Source organism: Coturnix japonica, linkage group LGE64 (assembly GCF_001577835.2).
Source record: "Coturnix japonica isolate 7356 linkage group LGE64, Coturnix japonica 2.1, whole genome shotgun sequence".
Taxonomy (NCBI): domain Eukaryota; kingdom Metazoa; phylum Chordata; class Aves; order Galliformes; family Phasianidae; genus Coturnix; species Coturnix japonica.
Window position 1 is genome coordinate 266672 of NC_029545.1, and position 18410 is coordinate 285081.

At 43.8% G+C, this 18410-nt stretch overlaps 2 protein-coding genes across 3 annotated transcripts in view; one reads left to right on the top strand and one right to left on the bottom strand.

The window, feature by feature from the left end:
• The window catches only part of LOC107325881 (butyrophilin subfamily 3 member A3-like), a 51855-nt gene extending 34015 nt beyond the window's left edge, over window positions 1-17840 (bottom strand). The window contains exon 1 of the mRNA XM_032441125.1: window positions 17736-17840. The gene's annotated coding sequence lies outside the window, so the exon portion shown is untranslated. The remainder of the gene's footprint in view (window positions 1-17735) is intronic.
• Window positions 1729-18039, top strand: LOC107325879 (sulfotransferase 2B1-like). Of its 2 annotated transcripts, XM_015887138.2 has the most exons (10): window positions 1729-5116; window positions 5387-5561; window positions 5863-6071; window positions 6495-6621; window positions 7271-7365; window positions 7449-7629; window positions 7852-11649; window positions 12866-12892; window positions 13949-14278; window positions 14754-14895. In XM_015887138.2, the coding sequence occupies exons 2-7, from the start codon at window positions 5426-5428 to the stop codon at window positions 7992-7994; spliced, it is 891 nt and encodes a 296-aa protein (XP_015742624.1). In that variant the 5' UTR covers window positions 1729-5116; window positions 5387-5425; the 3' UTR covers window positions 7995-11649; window positions 12866-12892; window positions 13949-14278; window positions 14754-14895. The 2 variants fall into 2 exon arrangements, with proteins under 2 accessions (XP_015742624.1, XP_015742599.1); XM_015887113.2 differs by lacking the exons at window positions 1729-5116; window positions 5387-5561; window positions 5863-6071; ... (1 more) ...; window positions 7271-7365; window positions 7449-7629 and adding exons at window positions 15413-15742; window positions 16252-16581; window positions 17756-18039 and having other exon boundaries at window positions 11545-11649; window positions 14754-15083.
• The last annotated feature ends 371 nt before the right edge of the window (window positions 18040-18410 follow it).

Genomic DNA, 18410 nt, shown 5'->3' on the forward strand with positions numbered 1-18410 from the left:
TGCATGCGCATCTTTGGCTTTACCTGCTAACCTCTATCTTAACTAATGAATTTTCTTGCCCATTCCTTCTCATTTCTATTCCCCATCCTTGACTGATAAGGCGTTAGGGCAACAGACCTGTGCAGCTTCTATGGTGAAAAAGCAGGAGAAGAAAGCAGCTGCAACCAGCTGGAGCAGGGGGGCTGGGTTTCCAAGTCCAGTTTCTGACTGCTTTCCCTGCAAGAAGTGAATGAGGAAACCAGTCCTTGTATTTGCTTTCAAACAAAGAGTCATTGTTTGCACAGCTCTGATAAAGCTGCTCAGGTTACCATCAGCTGTCCTTGCAAATCCCCATTTATCACAGCCTCACTGTGAGCATTTTAGCTTTTTATATACACATATATTTACAAACAGACACTTATACTCCCTTTTTGGGGGGGAGAGTGGGAAGCGGGAGGGGGGTAGGGAGATCACTTGAGTATTTTCTTTTCTCCTTCTCTATTCCCCTAAAAATTAAGGTGTTAATTTAGCTCTTGCTGGGAGAACTTTGTTCCCCATAGTTTTCTACTGATGGGGAACGAACACACTTTCAATGGAAACCTTCCCCTGGGCTACCAGACAATGCAAAGGGAAGGGGAAGGGATAGAACCTGGCTGCCTTGGCCTCTTCTTTAGCACCTTTGCTGCTGGAGGGGATTGAAATGCATTTCCTGCATATTTGGGATGACTTCTTTTGATATTGAGGATAGAAAAGCCACGCTCCCAGCAAAGAACATCAGGGTGAAGTGGGAGAAAAACATAACAAAACTTAACAAAGGGTACAAAAACATATATATATATACACACATATATGTATATATCCATAAAAATCAAAGAAAAAATAAGTATAATTACCCACAACTGCTCAGCATCCAGAGAAGATGGCTAAGGATAATACTTCATAACAGCATGGCTGTTGCATTTCCTGGAGGAGAAACACCTGAAGCTTTGAGGAAAGGATGAATCCAAAACATTTCAGAGGGATAAGAAGAAAATCAGTGCAAGAAATGTGTGATTGCGCTGGTAAGGTGTTGCACAGGGGATATGTGCTAGTTTTAAGATGCTTTGCTTTACATGCATGGGTGTCCAAACTTTTGGCTTGCCTGGGCTGTACTGAGTGAAGAGGAATTGTCTTGGGTTGCATAGATGAGTTGCTTTGAAAGTAATGCTTCTCACATATATTTAAATGGGAAATGTACAAAAAGCATAATAGCACTATTTGGTAGGGCAGTTTCTCAGCTACAAATCACTATTATTCCATACAGTCACCACCATTAGCTATGCATTTTCATGAGCTATGAACAAGAGCCCGCATGCCACGCTCATAAAAATCTGCACAAGCAGATGTGACCGCTGTCACTTTCATTACTGATGAAATGCCTCATGGTGAAAACCACCACCTCCCCTCTGTGCTCACACCTACCAATTGGTCTCCATAAATGTTCAGCAAGTATGAATGAATGTCAATGGAAGCCTTGTTGTTCTGCGTGGAGGAGCTGAATATCGCCCCTTTGCTTCATACTCACTTCCATGCCAGACACCATTTCATCAGACTGCCCCTCTGCTGCCGTCTGTCACACAGCAACAACATTTAACAGAATATTGGTGGGAAAGTTCAACCTCTACTGACATACCACCAATATCTGCCTATGGCATCATGCTCCAAAATATTAAACCAAGAGGCATTACTTTTGGAGCAGCCCTCGTCAACTATAGAATACAGGTAATGTATATAGGTAACCGAACATTTTAATTCTTAGCATTTTTATTAAGATTAAAAAATAGAGAGCAACAAAAGCATGAAACTAGTGGGATATTGACCTTGTGTTTGTGTCCCATGTCAGTCTGGCTCGATGGCAGTTGTTGCCATTCTCACCGAGTTCTCATGGTGTTCATCAGAGATTTCTGATACTCTTCCTGTGCTTCATCCTTGGCAACAGCTGCTCACAGATTTTCATACTACCAAATAAATAAGGCATGACTGTGAAGCAGGGGATATTTTTCTCTTCTAACAGTCTGGTAATGAGATGTGACCAGTTTTTCAGCTGAATGATTGCAGCTCATCATATTCCATTTGAAAATAAGCACCTTTCTGTCAACAGAAATAGAGTTTTAAATGTACCTAGAACCTCCTTGTGCCCCTATTTTCAACCCAGACAGAGTTAATAGCATACATCTGTTGGGGTGGTGTACAACGTGACTGCTCATGTTATCATGACTGTTCTCCAAACCCTTCCTTCTGCATTCACTTTGAGGAATCTCTGAAATGCTCCCATGCCTTTCACCTGCAATGCTGTGGGCATCAAGATCTAGGATGATCCAATAACATGCATAATCACCAGAGTCACAGATATCTTTGCAAGTACAAAATGGCAGTCTCAGCACAAGAACAGGGCAGGGAAAGTGTTCTTGATTGACTGCAGGCAATTCCAAGGATGATCCAACTCTTTGAGTGGAGTTTGCCAAGAGGCAAAGCAGACCCAAGATACCAATGTGCTCTATGGAGGGAATAAAAAGAAATGAAGGAGAAAAAAGAGGAGAAAGGAAAGAGGAATGGAGGAAGTGCAAGAGCAGGAGGATTTTGAGAAGCCAAAACCACACAAGTTTGCCGATACCTACAAATGCTAACCCTAATCCTAATTGATCCTCAATTTATCCCTAATCTTAACTCCAATGCTAACCCTTAACCTAACTCTGTCATCCCAACCCTAACACTAAACCTTAACCTAACCTTAACCCTAACACTAAACACTAACCCTAGTCCTAACCCTAACTGATCATAACCCCAGCCCTAAACCCAACCCTAACCCTAATTGGACATAACCCTAACCTTAACTATAAGTGATCCTAATGCTAACCCTAACTGAACCTAACTTTAACTCTTATCAATCCTAAACATAACCCTTACCCTAACCCTAAACCAAACCCTAAAATTGACTTTAACTCTAATCCTAATCAGAGGATACTCACAATTAGAGTAAGTTTTTGGAATTACTATAACTGTGCAGTCAAAACCAGCAGTATATTCCTATTTCCCCACACTACACAAGTTTTAGGTGAAATCAGTGGGGAAAAATAAAAATAATAATTAATTAACTAATTAAAATTAAAATTTATTTTCCTTTCAGTACCAAACCATGATATTTACATTTTTTTTTTGGTGCTTTATTAATATTTCCCATTAAACTTGATCTCTTTGGAGAAGAAGCAATGGGGTGATTGCATGTGCTCCTTGGATGTGTGAATTCTGCTTCCCTCTGGCATAAGTATTTCTTCCATGAGCCATGACTCCTCTCTAACTAATTAATTAATTGATTTTAAATTAAAGCAGTAATTTAAAATAACTCCCTTAATTGATTTAAATGGGCTCTGCATTACTTTGAATTCAGGTGTCACTGGACAAGGTTGTGGTTTCTTTCTGAATTCTTGAACCATTTAGTCACATGTCATCATTCTGTTCTGAAAGGTTAGAGGGCATTAAATCATTCATAGCTCTTAAATGATACTAAATTTCCATTAACTGTGATATAAAAAAATAGAATTTCCAACTGTTACATGCTGATATTTTTACTTGAAAACATTGACAATTATAGTTTTTGCCTTTAAGTTTAATGCAGAAAGACCTGGCTGTAGTTTAATACCCTTTTCTTTTTCTTTCTTTAGCTCCAGCAGCATGAATAACTTATTACTAAGAAAAATTAAAAGTATTTACAACTTATTGTTGTCTTTTTCCCTTAACTCACCAGACAATGTTGATAGTATTTTTGTACCTTTAAAATGTGATTAAACATGTATTTCTAGAATAGACACGATGTCTTTATTTTTAAAATACATACAAAATGAATATGCTTACAAACACACTAATTACCCAATTTTTTAATGATCATTGGAGGCAGGCAAGCCTTCAGTTGTTAATTATCCACCAATTATGAAAGGACAGCCTTTCATAATTTCAAAATAAATAATTACTTCAGGTAAAGAAGTGGAGTCTCTCTTGGACTGCAAGGGAAAAACAGTTCTTTGCAATTAATGTTCTGTGGCTTTCCTTTTAGTTTAGTTGAACTTGTGTCTCAGCTCCAAGCAACAAAGGGGTTAATTGCATTTATTACTCCCTCTGTGTCTGTGGTTGGTTAACATTCCTCTTTGAAGTGTTTAAACATTTCTTAATCCCATTTTCTCCTGTTTGCTTTGAAAACAGAACACGGTCAAACGGGAAATCACTGTTTTAGTTGTTTGTCCTAAAAACCAATTGTCTTCTGCACTCAAATAAAATATTTACTACTTCTCAAACATTTTTTGACACTCATTATGTGTTTTATTTACTTTCTGATCTACTTAATCAGCTCACTGTGTTACAGAAAGTTGTCGAACTACTTTTTTTCTTTTCTCAAGCAAAAACTTACTCCATTCATTCTATTTAGAAAATACTTTTAATTTAACATATAACCATATGACTGCCTTGTTACAAGGAGTATTGCTTGGGTTTTGCTTGCTACTAATTAATGGCATTAAACAGCCCTGTCCTTGGATCTGCAGAGACCGTATAATGCTGCACAAGGGAGAGAACTTTCCCTCTTCCTCCCCCTTCAATGCCATTCCAAAGGTTTCTCATTCAACAGAAAAGAAAGGACCTTCAGCTGAAGGGAATAGGGAGGCTCAAGTGCTTATGGGCTTTTCAGAGCAGCTGTGGGATATATAAATAAGAAATGAAGGCACTGCAGGAGGAAGCCATTAATGTTTTTTATATTTTTGAAGGAAAATGGAGAGTTCCATGGGAAAACACAAGAGCACAGAAGAAAAGTGTGGTTCTTGCAGTGGATCCGGGGCAGAGGACACACGGGACTAGTTTTGGTCACTGATTTTCAGGAAACGAGTGGCTGTTGAACTTTGGATATCGTTAATCATTGCTCCAGAATGGTGCAACAAGAAAACCATTTTCCTCCCCTTTTGATTCTCTGCCCAGCTTCTGGAAGCAGAGCAAAGCTCTATTTTTTTGTAGAAAACAAGGAGTTTAGGGTTTCCATCTGCCTCCTGTCTCCCAGGTTGTCCAGGCTCTTCCTAAGATAGCTGCTATGCACCCATCCCAGCTCTGAGGGCAGGTAAACACATGGGGCAGCAAGGGAGGGGGAGGAGTGGTTGACCCCTTAGCAGAGATTTAGCCTTAGGGCTCCTTAAATGCCCTGTGAACTAGTAGTCCTTCATCTGGATCCCCATATGGAAGGATTAGAGAGGATCTGAGTGTGTTATCATGCAATACAGAACTCTTCTGATGTCAGGGAGATGGCATTGCTCCTCTTTGGGATTTATTATGCAGGAAGAAATTTCCTATCTTGAGTTCAGTGCCCTGTTATTCTTTCTCCCTGTTGTAGGTCTGCAGAGCTGCAACACCCTATTCCCATCCAAGCAGAATGCCGGTGCACTATGTAATGTACAAAGGCATTAAATTCCCTCCTGCCTACAACTCCGTGCACAGCTTGAGTTTTGCCCACAATGAGTTCCTGGTGCGGGATGATGACATCTTCAACATCACCTACCCTAAATCTGGTACCATGGGGATGTCCAAGGGAGGACTGAGAGGCTGGGGGAGTTGTTCTGGATGGGTATTGTGGGGAGATCTATAGCAGGTCTATGGGACTTGGGGAGCAGTTCCACTGTTGTTCAGAAGTTGAATCTTCTCTTGTGATGGGAACAGGAATACTTATGTTGATAGATAAATATGCATATGTATTTATAGCACAGTGGTTGTGCATGGGTAGCAGACTTAATGGCGACGTTGCTGCTGAGCTCCATGCATCCTGAAGCCCCGTGCAAATCACTTGCTCTGTATTTCTGTTGTACCTGGTAGGCACCGTGTGGATGACTGAGATCCTGAGCCTCATTCGCAGCCATGGTCATCCCAGCTGGAACCAAACTGTCCTCAATTCTGATCGCATGCCTTGGTTCTCAACACACCTGGGTCTGGAGGCAGCCCTCAGCTACCCCTCACCTCGCCTGCTGACCTGCCACCTCCCCAGGCATATCTTCCCCAAGTCCTTCTCCCATTCCACTGCCAAGGTGGGATCATAGAATCCAACATATATCCAACCTATCTCCTGTATGTGCTTTCATGGGGTGGGTATTCATGCAGTGTCTGAAGGGGAGCCTGGGAGGACCGTTGCCTATCATCTGGGAAACACTGGAATGATAGGAGCTTGGGTGAAGACCTTGGTAGGGCATCCTACCTACTCTCCAAAGAGAAATATGCAGCCTCCTATCTCACATCTGCACCTTTGCATATTCTGGGGAATCTCCAGTGATTCTAGGGAGCCTATGTATTCCTCAACCCTTGCCTGAAGTCGACGTCATTGAATCTTGCACAGAATTCATCTTCCTTTGACAGACCCTTCCATTTGCAGATCTACCCCATTGCCATTGTCTGCAATTATTCTTTTTTCCCCTATTCTGAGCATCTTACTCCTGTATGCACTTCTCCCCCAGGTTATCTACACCCTCCAGGATCCTCGAGATGTTGTTGTCTCCTACTTCTACTTCTGCAAGATGTGTAACAGCTATGAGGACCCCGTGTCCTTTGAGCAGTTCTTGAGGGACTTTCTCAATGGAGAGTGTGAGTATAGTTTCACAGAATCACAGAATCACAGAATTGTAGGGGTTGGAAGGGATCAAGTCCAACCCCCCTGCCAAAGCAGGTTCCCTACACACATTTTCTGCTTGCTCAGGGCACATTGGGGGTTCCCTGGCACCTCTAGCTCTAGAACGTCTTCTGGTGGTCCACTGACAATGGCTGCAAAAAAGAACTTCCTCTGTGATAGAGGTTAAATTGTCATCAATACATTAGAGAGCCCATAAATTCAATTGTTTATTTCCCTGCCTTGTGCAGATTTCAGTTGTCTCTTGAAAGTCTTGGTCAGCAGATCCCCTAAATCCATAGGCCAGGACCCTGGCATCCTTCCATCCCCAACCCCTTCCCACCATGGTCTGTGTCTGCTCGTACTCCTGTGTTTTCAGGACAAGGAAGCAGCACTTTCTCAACAACATCTGTTTCCTCAAGGAAACGTCAGAGGAAAGGTGGCTGGAGAAGACCCCATTGCTCATCTGCAATAGCTGAACCTCCCAATCCCACCTGATTTCTGGATGCTGTTGCTCAGTTTTGCATTTTACCTTCTCCCATCCCAGTGAGAACCCTCCTCTGCCTTGCATGCCTCATGCCATGCCATGATCAGCCCATAGACTTGCTGCCTTCTGTCTCCCATCAGTGCCCCATGGCTCTTGGTTTGAACATGTGCGAGGCTGGATGGAGATGAAGGATAGGGAGAATTTCTTCTTCATCACCTATGAAGAGCTGAAGCAGGTAGTGATCTTGGCAGACCCACCTGTTCCAACTGTGTTGATGTGTCACCCGAGGTGGTAACAGGCTTTTTCTGTGTCCCTAAGGACCTGCAAGGCAGTATGAGACGCCTCTGCCATTTTCTGGGACAGAATTTGGATGACAATGCTATCTCCTCAGTAGTGCAAAACGCCTCCTTCACGGCCATGAGGCAGAACCCCATGTGCAGCTCCATCTTGCTCCCCGCAGACATCATGGACCAGACCAAAGGCCAGTTCCTGAGGAAGGGTGAGCAGAGGGGGCCCCATCAAAGTGCTGGGTTTTGGTGTCCCCATGGGAGCACAGGAGAGGATGATGAGGACAGCTGCACAGTTTCTTAGGTTAAAGGATCCATGGGGATGGCTACTCATTGTGGACAGCACTTCAAGGTGGTAACTGCACCCAGAAATTGAGCAGGAAGGAGAGTTTTGCAGTGGTGTGTGCTCTGAAAGAAAAACATTCCTTCCTCAGGCATCTGTGGGGACTGGAAGAACCATTTCACAGTGGCACAGAGTGAGACCTTCAACAGAATCTACCTGGAAAAGATGCAGGGATTGGACATGGCCTTTCCTTGGGACAGAGATTGGGATCCAGACCAAACTGAGGCCAGCTGAGCAATGGGTATAAGCCATCTATTGGCAACTGGGGTAACTGGTGGCTGTTGGACACAGGGAGTTGGATCCAGGGGTACAAATGGCTGCAACATGAAGCAGAGCAACTTGTTTGTCAGCTGCAGCCTGCTGAGATGTTTCCCTGTGGTGACAGGAGAGCAGCAGAGAAAATGGGGAGGGAGGTAAATGAAGAAGTGTCATTTCTATTTGCAGTTCCCAATACACGAGTGATCTGAATTCATGGAGATTATCCAAGCATGACAATATACTGTCACGTCTGGGTGATGCACAGGAAAGAATGTCTGTATAAGATGTTGTTGCAGTTGCACCTCTGTTGATCTATCCTCATTGAGACTAAACTAAGTGATGAGTTTGAATGAAGCAGAGACAATTGTGTGCTGTATCGTGGGGATTTAACAGCTCAGCCTTGTCAGTGAATGGGAAAAATGTGCTGCGGAACAGGAACTACCAAAGGAACATGGCCAAGTGCATCACAGATAGTCAGGCTTGTGTAGACTTTTTGTCTATGCTAAACTCTACAGAAGGACTTGGGGAAATCAAAGAAGGGGAAGACCTTTTATGGATTTTGGCTTAGACACGGTTCTGTGATTTGTGTATCTCCAAGCATTCACAGGGCCTACAGAAAAGCCCAACTCTTTGCAAGTGCCAAAATACAGCTTGTAAAATACCCACAGCTTTACTTCCTGGACATCCAGCCAGAGACAGCTGGGCATGACTCCAGCTTTGGCCAGACATCACCTGATCTATCCTGCCATAGCAAGTTATCCCATGGATAGTGAGCAGTGCCTTCCACATTGGTAGGACTGGCATGTCCATGTTGTGCAGTGTCGTAGCTAGAGGGTGACCCAACTTATAGTAAGGCTATTAACCTAATTGGTAGTGCAGACAGACTAGCATTTATGGTGCGCCCATTCATACCCATCACATTCTGCTTACTGATCATCAGTGTGGGAGCTCAGATATAAAGGACATACAGCACAGCATTAAGAGGTGCCTACAAAATCATGGTTAAAATCATTTCCCCTTACATAAACTACAGTTGTATGACCTATTTCATGTGCTGATTGCTTTATCTGTATTAAATAGCATTCTTTATCTAGCTTTATCTGTATTAATAGCTTTATCTGTATTAATAGCATTCGAGCTATGTGTGATGCGTTTTATACCAAGCACGATATTACTTTCCCACCACCCTGCTAATACTGTGGGATTGGTTCAGTGCTTTAGCCAGGCTTTGTATCAAGCAGCCTGTGGAGCAACATGCCACATTCCTACCCCAATGAAGATGCCTTGAGCACTGTGTGATGTCTCTAAAATCATTCAGTATAGGAGTTCAGGAGATACATATATCTATGATATGTACTATTTTTCCTTAGACTCTTCTATGGAGCACTGTTTTGCATTTTTGATGAAAATATACATGATTGCTTACTGGTGTTTTAGTTGCTGCTGAGCTGGAATACCATGCTGGTATTCTTATCATACAAGGAGATGAAGATAGTAAGCTAGGAATTTCCCTTGATGGCTGGCTATGATGGACAAAAGCAATCTTCACATGCCTTTCAACAGCTGCCAGCATTCTTCTCCATTACTTTTCCAAGAATTGAGGTTAGACAGAGAGGTCTGTAGTTTCCCATATCTTCCCTCATGCCACAATCCCACTTTGCCTTTAATGAATTCTTGAGATAAATCCATTTATAACATCTTCCGATTCCTCTGGAGTAAATCTCACCAAGCTCCATGGGCTTATGGACATAAGAAGAGGACCCTTACAATTTCAGTGTCCACAGAAAAATCACCGCTAACCCTTAATCATTATCCTGAAACACACAGACTATCATTTGTATTTAATACCCAAGATCCCATTAATACTATAAATAGAGACCAAAAAGATGTATCCTTTAGAACAACAAAATCAGACCAAGGTTCTAAGACACTGAATGGCAGAATAGCATATGGGATCAAAATTAGAGGGGCAAAGGTGCAAAATGAGATAGGTTGAGCAAAGGGTATAACAGGACAACATTCTGTTGCAACACCACATTTACAAGATGGGACAGAATAGAAAAAGGGTTTGTTAGCAAAGTAGAGAGGATGGGAAGACAGTGAATGTGTGTGCAAACTATGCTGAAGTGCTGGCTTATTTCCACTTTCATTTTTGCTAAAATTCTTCTTATTATGACACAGCTAAATTAATGAAGCAGATATGACACGGGTTGAAGTGCCAAATGCACACTTAGGAAAGACAGGTATTTTGATCAGAATGTAAAATCAAAATCCTTTTCAAAATCACAACTAAATATTTGGGGAAATGGCAAAAGTCATTTTTAACAGTGCTTGTGAGATTAAGAAGGTGCCACATTCTGGTTGGTTTGATCTAGTGTAGGTGTTTAGAAATGAATGAATGAACGAATAAGTGAATGAATGAATGAAAAAGAAAGAAAATGTGACTAAGAGAGGACAGATGAAAGGGAGAGAGGGAGAGAAGGAAGGATGCAACTCTAGATAATTTTAGAAGATTCAGTCAGAATTCAATTCCTGGAAAATATTGAACAGAAAGACAGTGCTTCTGTTTGTAGTCACCCAAAAGGTAACATGCTACGAATCATCAGCAAACATCAGTTTGTTGAATTTAACTATCAAGCAAGCAATCTGCTATACAAATACAACACAGGAATTACTGGCCAAACTCTCACAGGCAGACAAGCTAAGGATCAGTATCAAAGCACAACTGAATCAATATTGTAAGGGTGTTGTGAAACAAACAAACAAACAAACTTCACCTGAAATGTCTGTAATGAGAAGTCTCATTTGTGTGTAAAATGTGTGACCCTCATCTTCTCAACAGCTCTGAGATCTCTCCTGCACGTCAGTGACGGGGTGCAGGCATCAGTTTCAAGAAGAGTGTTGGCCAACTGTTGGCATGCTTGAGGCTGACCATTAGGGAAACAGTGATAGCTACCAGGACATAGGAAACAGAGTAGAGACGAGGAGGTCCCTTCCAACCTCTATGATTCTTTTATTCTGTGGGAACCTGCTGCTTGCCTCACCAGCATCCCCAAGACCAGAAGAATGAACTGAACACTGAACACAGAGAAACAGCACCACAGAATTTCACAAGCATGTCCTTCCTCTTGGGACAAATTTGAGAGAAAAAAAAATAGTGGGTAAAAGAAAAAAACTCTTCTTAAAAGTTGCTGCTTTTCCCCTCAGAAAATGGTTCTTTTGTTTTTGAATTAGTGGCAAGGCATGAAATTGACTTTCCCAGCTCTGCCTTGGCACTAGTACCCTATCCCTGCCTGGAAGGTCACTCAAAATTCCACGTGCCTCCATCCCTGCCACTGATGGTCCAGAACAAGCTGAGCTGAGCTTAGAGGACTTGTTTGCTCATCAGATTCCCGAAACAGTCCAATTTCACAATCCTACAGCCTACATCATGGCAGAAGATTCCTGGCAGAGGTTTGGCTTCTCCTAGTTTCTGAGGGAGGTGGAATGGAGGGAGGTTTGGGGACAGAGGGGAGGAGCCAGGACTGTAGGGGCCTCTCAAATACCCTGTCCCCTGGGTGCATGTCCTACCTCCTCCCTGCAATGCAATCTGTGACCAACATGAGGTTCATCCTCCTGCCGTGTCTTTGGGGTAAGTGGAGTTCTTTGCTTTGCTTTTGGATTGGTATTCCTTTGCAAGTTGTTCTCCTTCTCCATTATTGTTTTATTTCTATAACACAAAGCAAATGTGACATTGCCAGGAAGTGAAATGCAACTGGTGGTGTCTGCAGTGAGCTAAATCCTTCTTACCTAGGTTAGATGCCTTCAGTTAGTCATCCACATCTGATAGCTCAGTGTGGATGCTCAGATCCCCTCTCTGGAAATCAGGCATCCACAGCTGGACAGTTGGGTGCTGCCCCTTCCAGACAACTAAAGTTCCTCATTCAGAAACTGAATCCCAACCCCTGTGAGAAAACTGCACACGGACAGGTTCTGTGCCCTTGTTTCTATTCTGTAGACTCACAGTATTCATAGGTTTCTATGTGTTAACCATGAAAGCAGAACTAGAATCTTCATAATATCTAAACAAAAGCCAAGTAGAAAAATGGACTATAATGCCAATGCCACTTGTGGTGTCAGCAATGCTGACCTTGCCTAAGGCTTTTAATCATTGCTTGGGACCTTGCCAGACTGCCACATTTAGGAGCTGAAATCGCTGTTTGCACTGAGCCCTTCTTTGCTGCTGACCTTCTACACTGCGTACAAAGTTCCCTTCTCCTGACTTCCCTGGACAAATAGATCCTGGCAAGCTCTCTCTTCCAGGGTTTGCTTCAGCATCTATCCAATCCCCAGATGAAGCAGTAGTCACTTTGCACAGGTTTCCATCTCAAAGGCACTTCTTCGCATGACCCCATGATTGTTGGTGTCCAAGCTGCATTTCACCAACCCTAGGATTGGAGGGGTACATGTCATTGCACTGATTATTGCAGAAGCCTAGATAATTTAGCAGCCTGGAAAACGACTCACTCTGATTGTACAATGGACTATGGATGAGTAGACTCTCAACTGCTCTTTTATAGTTTTTCCTCATTATTTGCCCAAATACTTTTTTTTTTTTTTTTTTTTTCCCAGTGCACACATATTTACTTATGTACACATACATTCTCATTTTCTTTCATCTGATGTCCCAATCACAGAAGTCATATGCTCTGGGACAGGGAAAACCTTTGTCAGCAGGATTTGGGTGTCTGAGAACAGTGTTGAGCTCTAGCAGTGCTCTCAGTAGCCTTGTGTCTTGCTTTCCTGTATCCCCATGTCTTGAGAGCCAATTAGACTCCGACTAACATCCGCTATTTCTTTTATTTCAGCTTCCCTTGCAGGAGTCCTTCTGGCAGGTCAGTATTTGTATCAGTGAGTGAGAATTCACTTCTGTCATAAAATGTCACACAGAATGATGCTGTGCATAATCAAGAGATTCAATTGTGCTACTCAGAACAAAGAGAATTTGGTCCATATCCTGTTACTGTGGCCAATAATTTTGTCTATGCTAAGCACATTCTCCTGAGCAGCCAACTGAAGGAACCTGACTCTACTTCCTCTCTATGAGGTGCAGATCTCTGGGTGAAAGGAACAGTAAATAGTGAGATCATTGATAAAACATTGACTATTTGAGCAAAGTTAAACCAGAAGTTGTAATATCCTCAATATTGAAGTCTGATCTCGATCATATGAATGTTTTCCTCCTTGAACAAGGACGAAGGTATTTCACATCTCAGACCATCATTCATTTTGATCCCTGAGTTATCCCCAACCCACCCCCCAGATCCATGCAAAGGGATGGTAGTATCTAGAGATACTCTATCTACAGATAGGGATCATGGCAGACATCATCATGATCTGAAGATCAGCAATGGGAGGGTCTGGGGAGGTACTGAGGTATTGAGTTTCCTCCTGGGTTCAGTAACAGGACCAGGACTGAGTAATAGAGCAGATCCTTTCCAGTCCTGGACACTGACCATATTCAGGTCTGTAATAGCGACGTACCTTCAAACTCTGCCCCTAATTGAAGAAACTCAACCATTTCCTTTGGGAAAGGGTGAAAAAGTCTCAGTTTTCTCTTCCCTGCTAACAGCCCTGTGTCTTGTAGCAGCATCTGGCCTTAACCCTGGGGAAGCTCACCCAATAATAACACTGGAGGAGTTTAGGGGTGGCTACATTTTTTCTCATTAGAGATGAAAATGAACCCTGTGATTTGTTTTTTAAGATGGACATATAAACAAGTGCAGCATTTGGCCATTCTCAAACCAAAACCATGTTTCAATCAAACTTAGATTTTATATGCTAGATTTGGCAATAAGCATCTTGGTTTGTAATTAAATAAAGGCTCTGTGGGAAGGAAAAGCTCTCTTTCTCATTCCCTGCTTTCATCCTGGGACATCTTTTCTCTCCAGAAGATGTAGACACCAGCACACTTGGGGTTCGCCTGGTGGATGGTCCGAACAGATGCTCTGGAAGAGTTGAAGTGCTTCACAATGATGTCTGGGGGACTGTTTGTGATGAAGGTTGGGATTTACGGGAGGCCAGGGTGGTGTGCAGGCAGCTGGGCTGTGGGACAGCATTATCATCCCCCAAGAAGTCAAAATATGGAGAAGGGAAGGGCCAGATCTGGCTGAGTGATTTGGACTGCAAAGGGACAGAAGGGTCCCTCTCCAACTGCAAGTCAAAGCCATGGGGAGAGAATGCCTGCAACCATGTGGAAGATGCCAGTGTGGAGTGCTCAGGTAACCTCCAGATCTCTTCTACTTTGTGTCCTTTCTGTCTTAAGAAAGCTATGGTGCCATTACTGAGCTATCTGAGTAGGAGGTTAGGGATTAGGGATTCAGAGGGACTTTGCTGAGCTCTAGCATCCTATCAGAGGATGCTAGATCCAGAGAAGCTGTATCCCATGTCCTACAGAGCTGGGATTGGATACATTTTGTCTTCTCCCTCTTCTGACAACCTCCATCCTGTTTTTATTTCTCCACAAACATTTCTGTTTAGCCAGAAGGTAGGAGGGGAGCCTTTGGCAAGTGTTAGGGATGAGCAGAGAGTTTTGATACACTGTGGGAGATTTTGCTTTCTCCAGGTGGTCAGGGCACAGAGTCTTCTCCAAAACTTCACCCTGGCTTGGCTTTTTGTTTTGTTTTGTTTTGTTTGTTTGATTGGTTGGTTGGTTGTTTTTTTGTTTATTCATTTACCTATTTATTCTATTTTTAGGAACAGAAATACCTGAGCCAGGGCCACTTCGTCTGGTGGGAGGCCCAAACCGATGTGCTGGAAGAGTTGAGGTTCTTCACGAAGAGCAGTGGGGCAGTGTGTGTCATGATGAATGGGATATCAATGATGCCCAAGTTGTGTGCAAGCAACTGGGTTGTGGGGATGCAGTGCTGGCCCCAATTGCAGCAAAGTTTGGGCGAGGAACTGACACCATTTGGCTGGATGATGTGAACTGCACAGGGGTGGAAGCATCTCTCTCTGAATGCCAGGCAAGGCCGTGGGGGGACCACAATTGTTACCACGGGGAAGATGCTAGTGCAATTTGCTCAGGTAATCTTTGTATTCTCCTCCTTTTGCTAGCAATGTGTTGGGATGTCCTTCATATAAGTGTGGGTACAATCTTGGACAGGAACAAGGGATTACTACAAAGTACTCCCCAGCTGCAGGTGCTATCGGTTTGGGGTCCTTGCAGCATAGAAGATAGTTTCAATTTGGTAGGTTGTTTCCTCACTGTGGTGCTCTCTGGTCATTTTTCTCCAGCTCAACCTAGAGGTTAAGGTCATCCATAAGCATTGGAGGGAGATAATACACAGCACATAAACATCCACATGCACAAACTTCTGCCTTCCTGAGCATGCCCTCTCTGTATTTGTCCACAGATTCAGGGATCACCATCTCCACTTCAGTTCGCCTGGTAGGAGGCCCAAACCGCTGCTCTGGGAGAGTTGAGGTGCTTCACAACAATGTTTGGGGGACTGTGTGTGATGACAACTGGGATTTACGGGAGGCCAAAGTGGTGTGCAAACAGCTGGGCTGTGGTCCAGCCCTATCAGCCCTGCCGGAGTCAAAATACGGAGAAGGAAAAGGTCAAATCTGGCTGAGTGATTTGAACTGCACAGGGACAGAAGGGTCTCTCACTGAATGTGAAGCAAAGCCATGGGGAGAGAATGTCTGCAATCATGTGGAAGATGCCAGTGTGGAGTGCTCAGGTAACCATCTCTGACCCCAACACTGCATGTGCTGAGCAGTGGGATGGGCAGATCCCAACATACATCAGCTTGAAACAGGTTTTATCCCAAGCCCCTGTGGAAAGGGCAGTGCAGAACTGTGCATATCTGCTGGTGGAAACAGGAACACGGCTGATGAACTCATCCCATCACTGACAGCCAGCCTTGTGAAGCAGTAGTGACACATGGATGTGGCATTAAATTTTCCCCTATGTGACACCACTGTGGTCCCTTGTCCCACCTCTGTCCCAAAGGTTCAACAGTCTCTTTGAGTCAGTAGAACCTGCAGCCATTCATGAGTACGAGGAAAACCTCCTTCTGCTTTTTCTTTACAGTGTTTGTCTGTGTTTTCTGCTATTTTATTTCCACTCCAGAAAAGCCCAGGTCCTCATAGAATTGCCATATCTCTAATGTGTTAGAGGACCTCTGCATGCTGCCCACAGGCGGTGAGAGATACTCCCTTAACATTTATTTTCTTGGCATTTCTGCAGAGACAGATATTTCTGAGACTGGACCAGTTCGGCTTGTGGATGGCCCAAACAAATGTGCTGGAAGAGTTGAGGTGCTCCACGAGAACCGTTGGGGTAGTATATGTGATGACTCCTGGGACATGAAGGATGCCAAGGTGGTTTGCAAGCAGGTGGGCTGTGGGTCACCACTGTCAGCCCTGGGAGGTGCCCGCTATGGCAGAGGGCCAGATGTCATCTGGCTGGATGATGTGAATTGCGAGGGGACAGAAGAAAGCATCTCTGACTGTGAGGCAAGGCCATGGGGTGAACACAACTGTTATCACGGAGAGGATGCTTCTGTTTTCTGCACAGGTAGTTACCCATCCTTTCTGAAACCTGAACTGATGTGGGGACAGGGGGAAATAGTTCTGGCAAAGCCAGAAGGCTGGAGTGCAAAGGACAAAAGGAGAATCCCAAGGGAATCCTGGGAAGATTCTCCTTCCCAGGAGTACAGAACGGAGCCATAAGGAATAGGAAACATCTGGCTAAGATGGATGTGGTGGACCAGTTGGCAACTGCGGAGTACAAAGTCACTGGTGATAATGTGACTATGGGAAGGAACTGTGTCCAGAACTGGACACAGTGCTCCAGCTGTGGCCTCCCCAAGCCAGAGTAGAAGGGGATGATCACTTCCCTCTACCAGCTGGCCACACTCCTTCTAATGCACCCCAGGATACCATTGGCCTTCTTGGCTGCAAGGGCATCTTTTGGCCACCAGGACAACAAGGTCCTCCTTCACAGAGCTTCTTTCCAGCAGGTCATCTCCTAACCTGTACTGATGTATGCTGTTATTCACCCCACCTCCTAGAGTGCAGGACTCCACATTTGTCCTTATCACTCCTCATAATATTCCTTTCTATCTAATACTTACTTCAGCCTTTCCAGGTGTCAATGAATGGGATCATCTGGTCACCTGGTGTGTCAGCCACTCCTCCCAGCAAGGGAAGGCAGAACAGTTTCTGGGATAGGAGGCAAAGACAAGCATCTCTGGAAAGCAGGAGAAAGACAGCTGGAACTTTGGGGAGAGAGACCCCCTGTATCATCCATATTTAAGAAATGATTAAGTTGAATGCTCTGAAGCCTCTATGACCCCAATTACTCATTTTTTAATGCTCTTTCTCTTGGGTGAGAATCTTGGACAGGCCCTACATGGGTGAAAGAAGGAGCCCTTGGTGGTCTTTGGCTAGTTGCTGTGCTGTAGGTGTGTCTCAGACCATGCTGTCAGGACTAAACGGGGCCCTGGATCAAGCAGTGTGTTGTGCACTGGGATGGAGTCTGATCTTCATGCAGCCACTTTCTGGCTTCCATTGGAACTTGTCCAAAGCTCCAGTGTCTGGTTTTCTTTGCCAGTATCCACATATATGTGGATATAATCTAAACTATAGACCTTCTTGTAGAGCAATGTCCATATCAATTTTTCCTGCAGTTCTAATGCAGAAGAGTTCCTGAGAGGAGATATCACTTACCTTGTCCCCTTCCTTTGCAGTTAACAAGGATCTGGAAGAGACAGAAACATCATGAGTGCCACACTGTCCCCATCGGTGCTCATCTTGTCACATGAGGTGGGCCAGCAAAGTTCAGCTGAGAAGGAAAATGGCGAATATGTTACAGAAACTTTCATCTGCCACAATGGGACTCAAGGATTGGCAAAACCATCCCCTCTCCTTTTGAATGATCAGCAGGCTCAGTTATAACTACACCGATGGAAAAGACGGCATTCCCACAAAAAGCAAACATCACAAAAGATCAATAAACTTCCCCTAAATCTGATGTTGTCTATCTCACATATTGCTTATGGACCTCAGGTTACTGAGAAGATACCTGGCAAGAATATTTCTCCAACACGATGAATACCAAGGTTGTGGAAATATCTATGCTGAGAAACATTTACTTCCACTGAGATTCATTCTTGTAAGGGGACCACCCATAAAATCATTGGGAAGGGTATTACACAGTGCATGCTTAGTTTATAGGTGTATTTGCCCCACCTTATAGAGAACCAACTGCCCCCTTAAGGAAGATTTCACCCCTCTTCCTCTCTCATTCTTCCTACAGATTCAAACTGGCCCTACACAGGTGGACAACTTCCTGTTTTCGGGATGTCCAAACAAGACTTGATACCTAACACAAGTTATTATTAT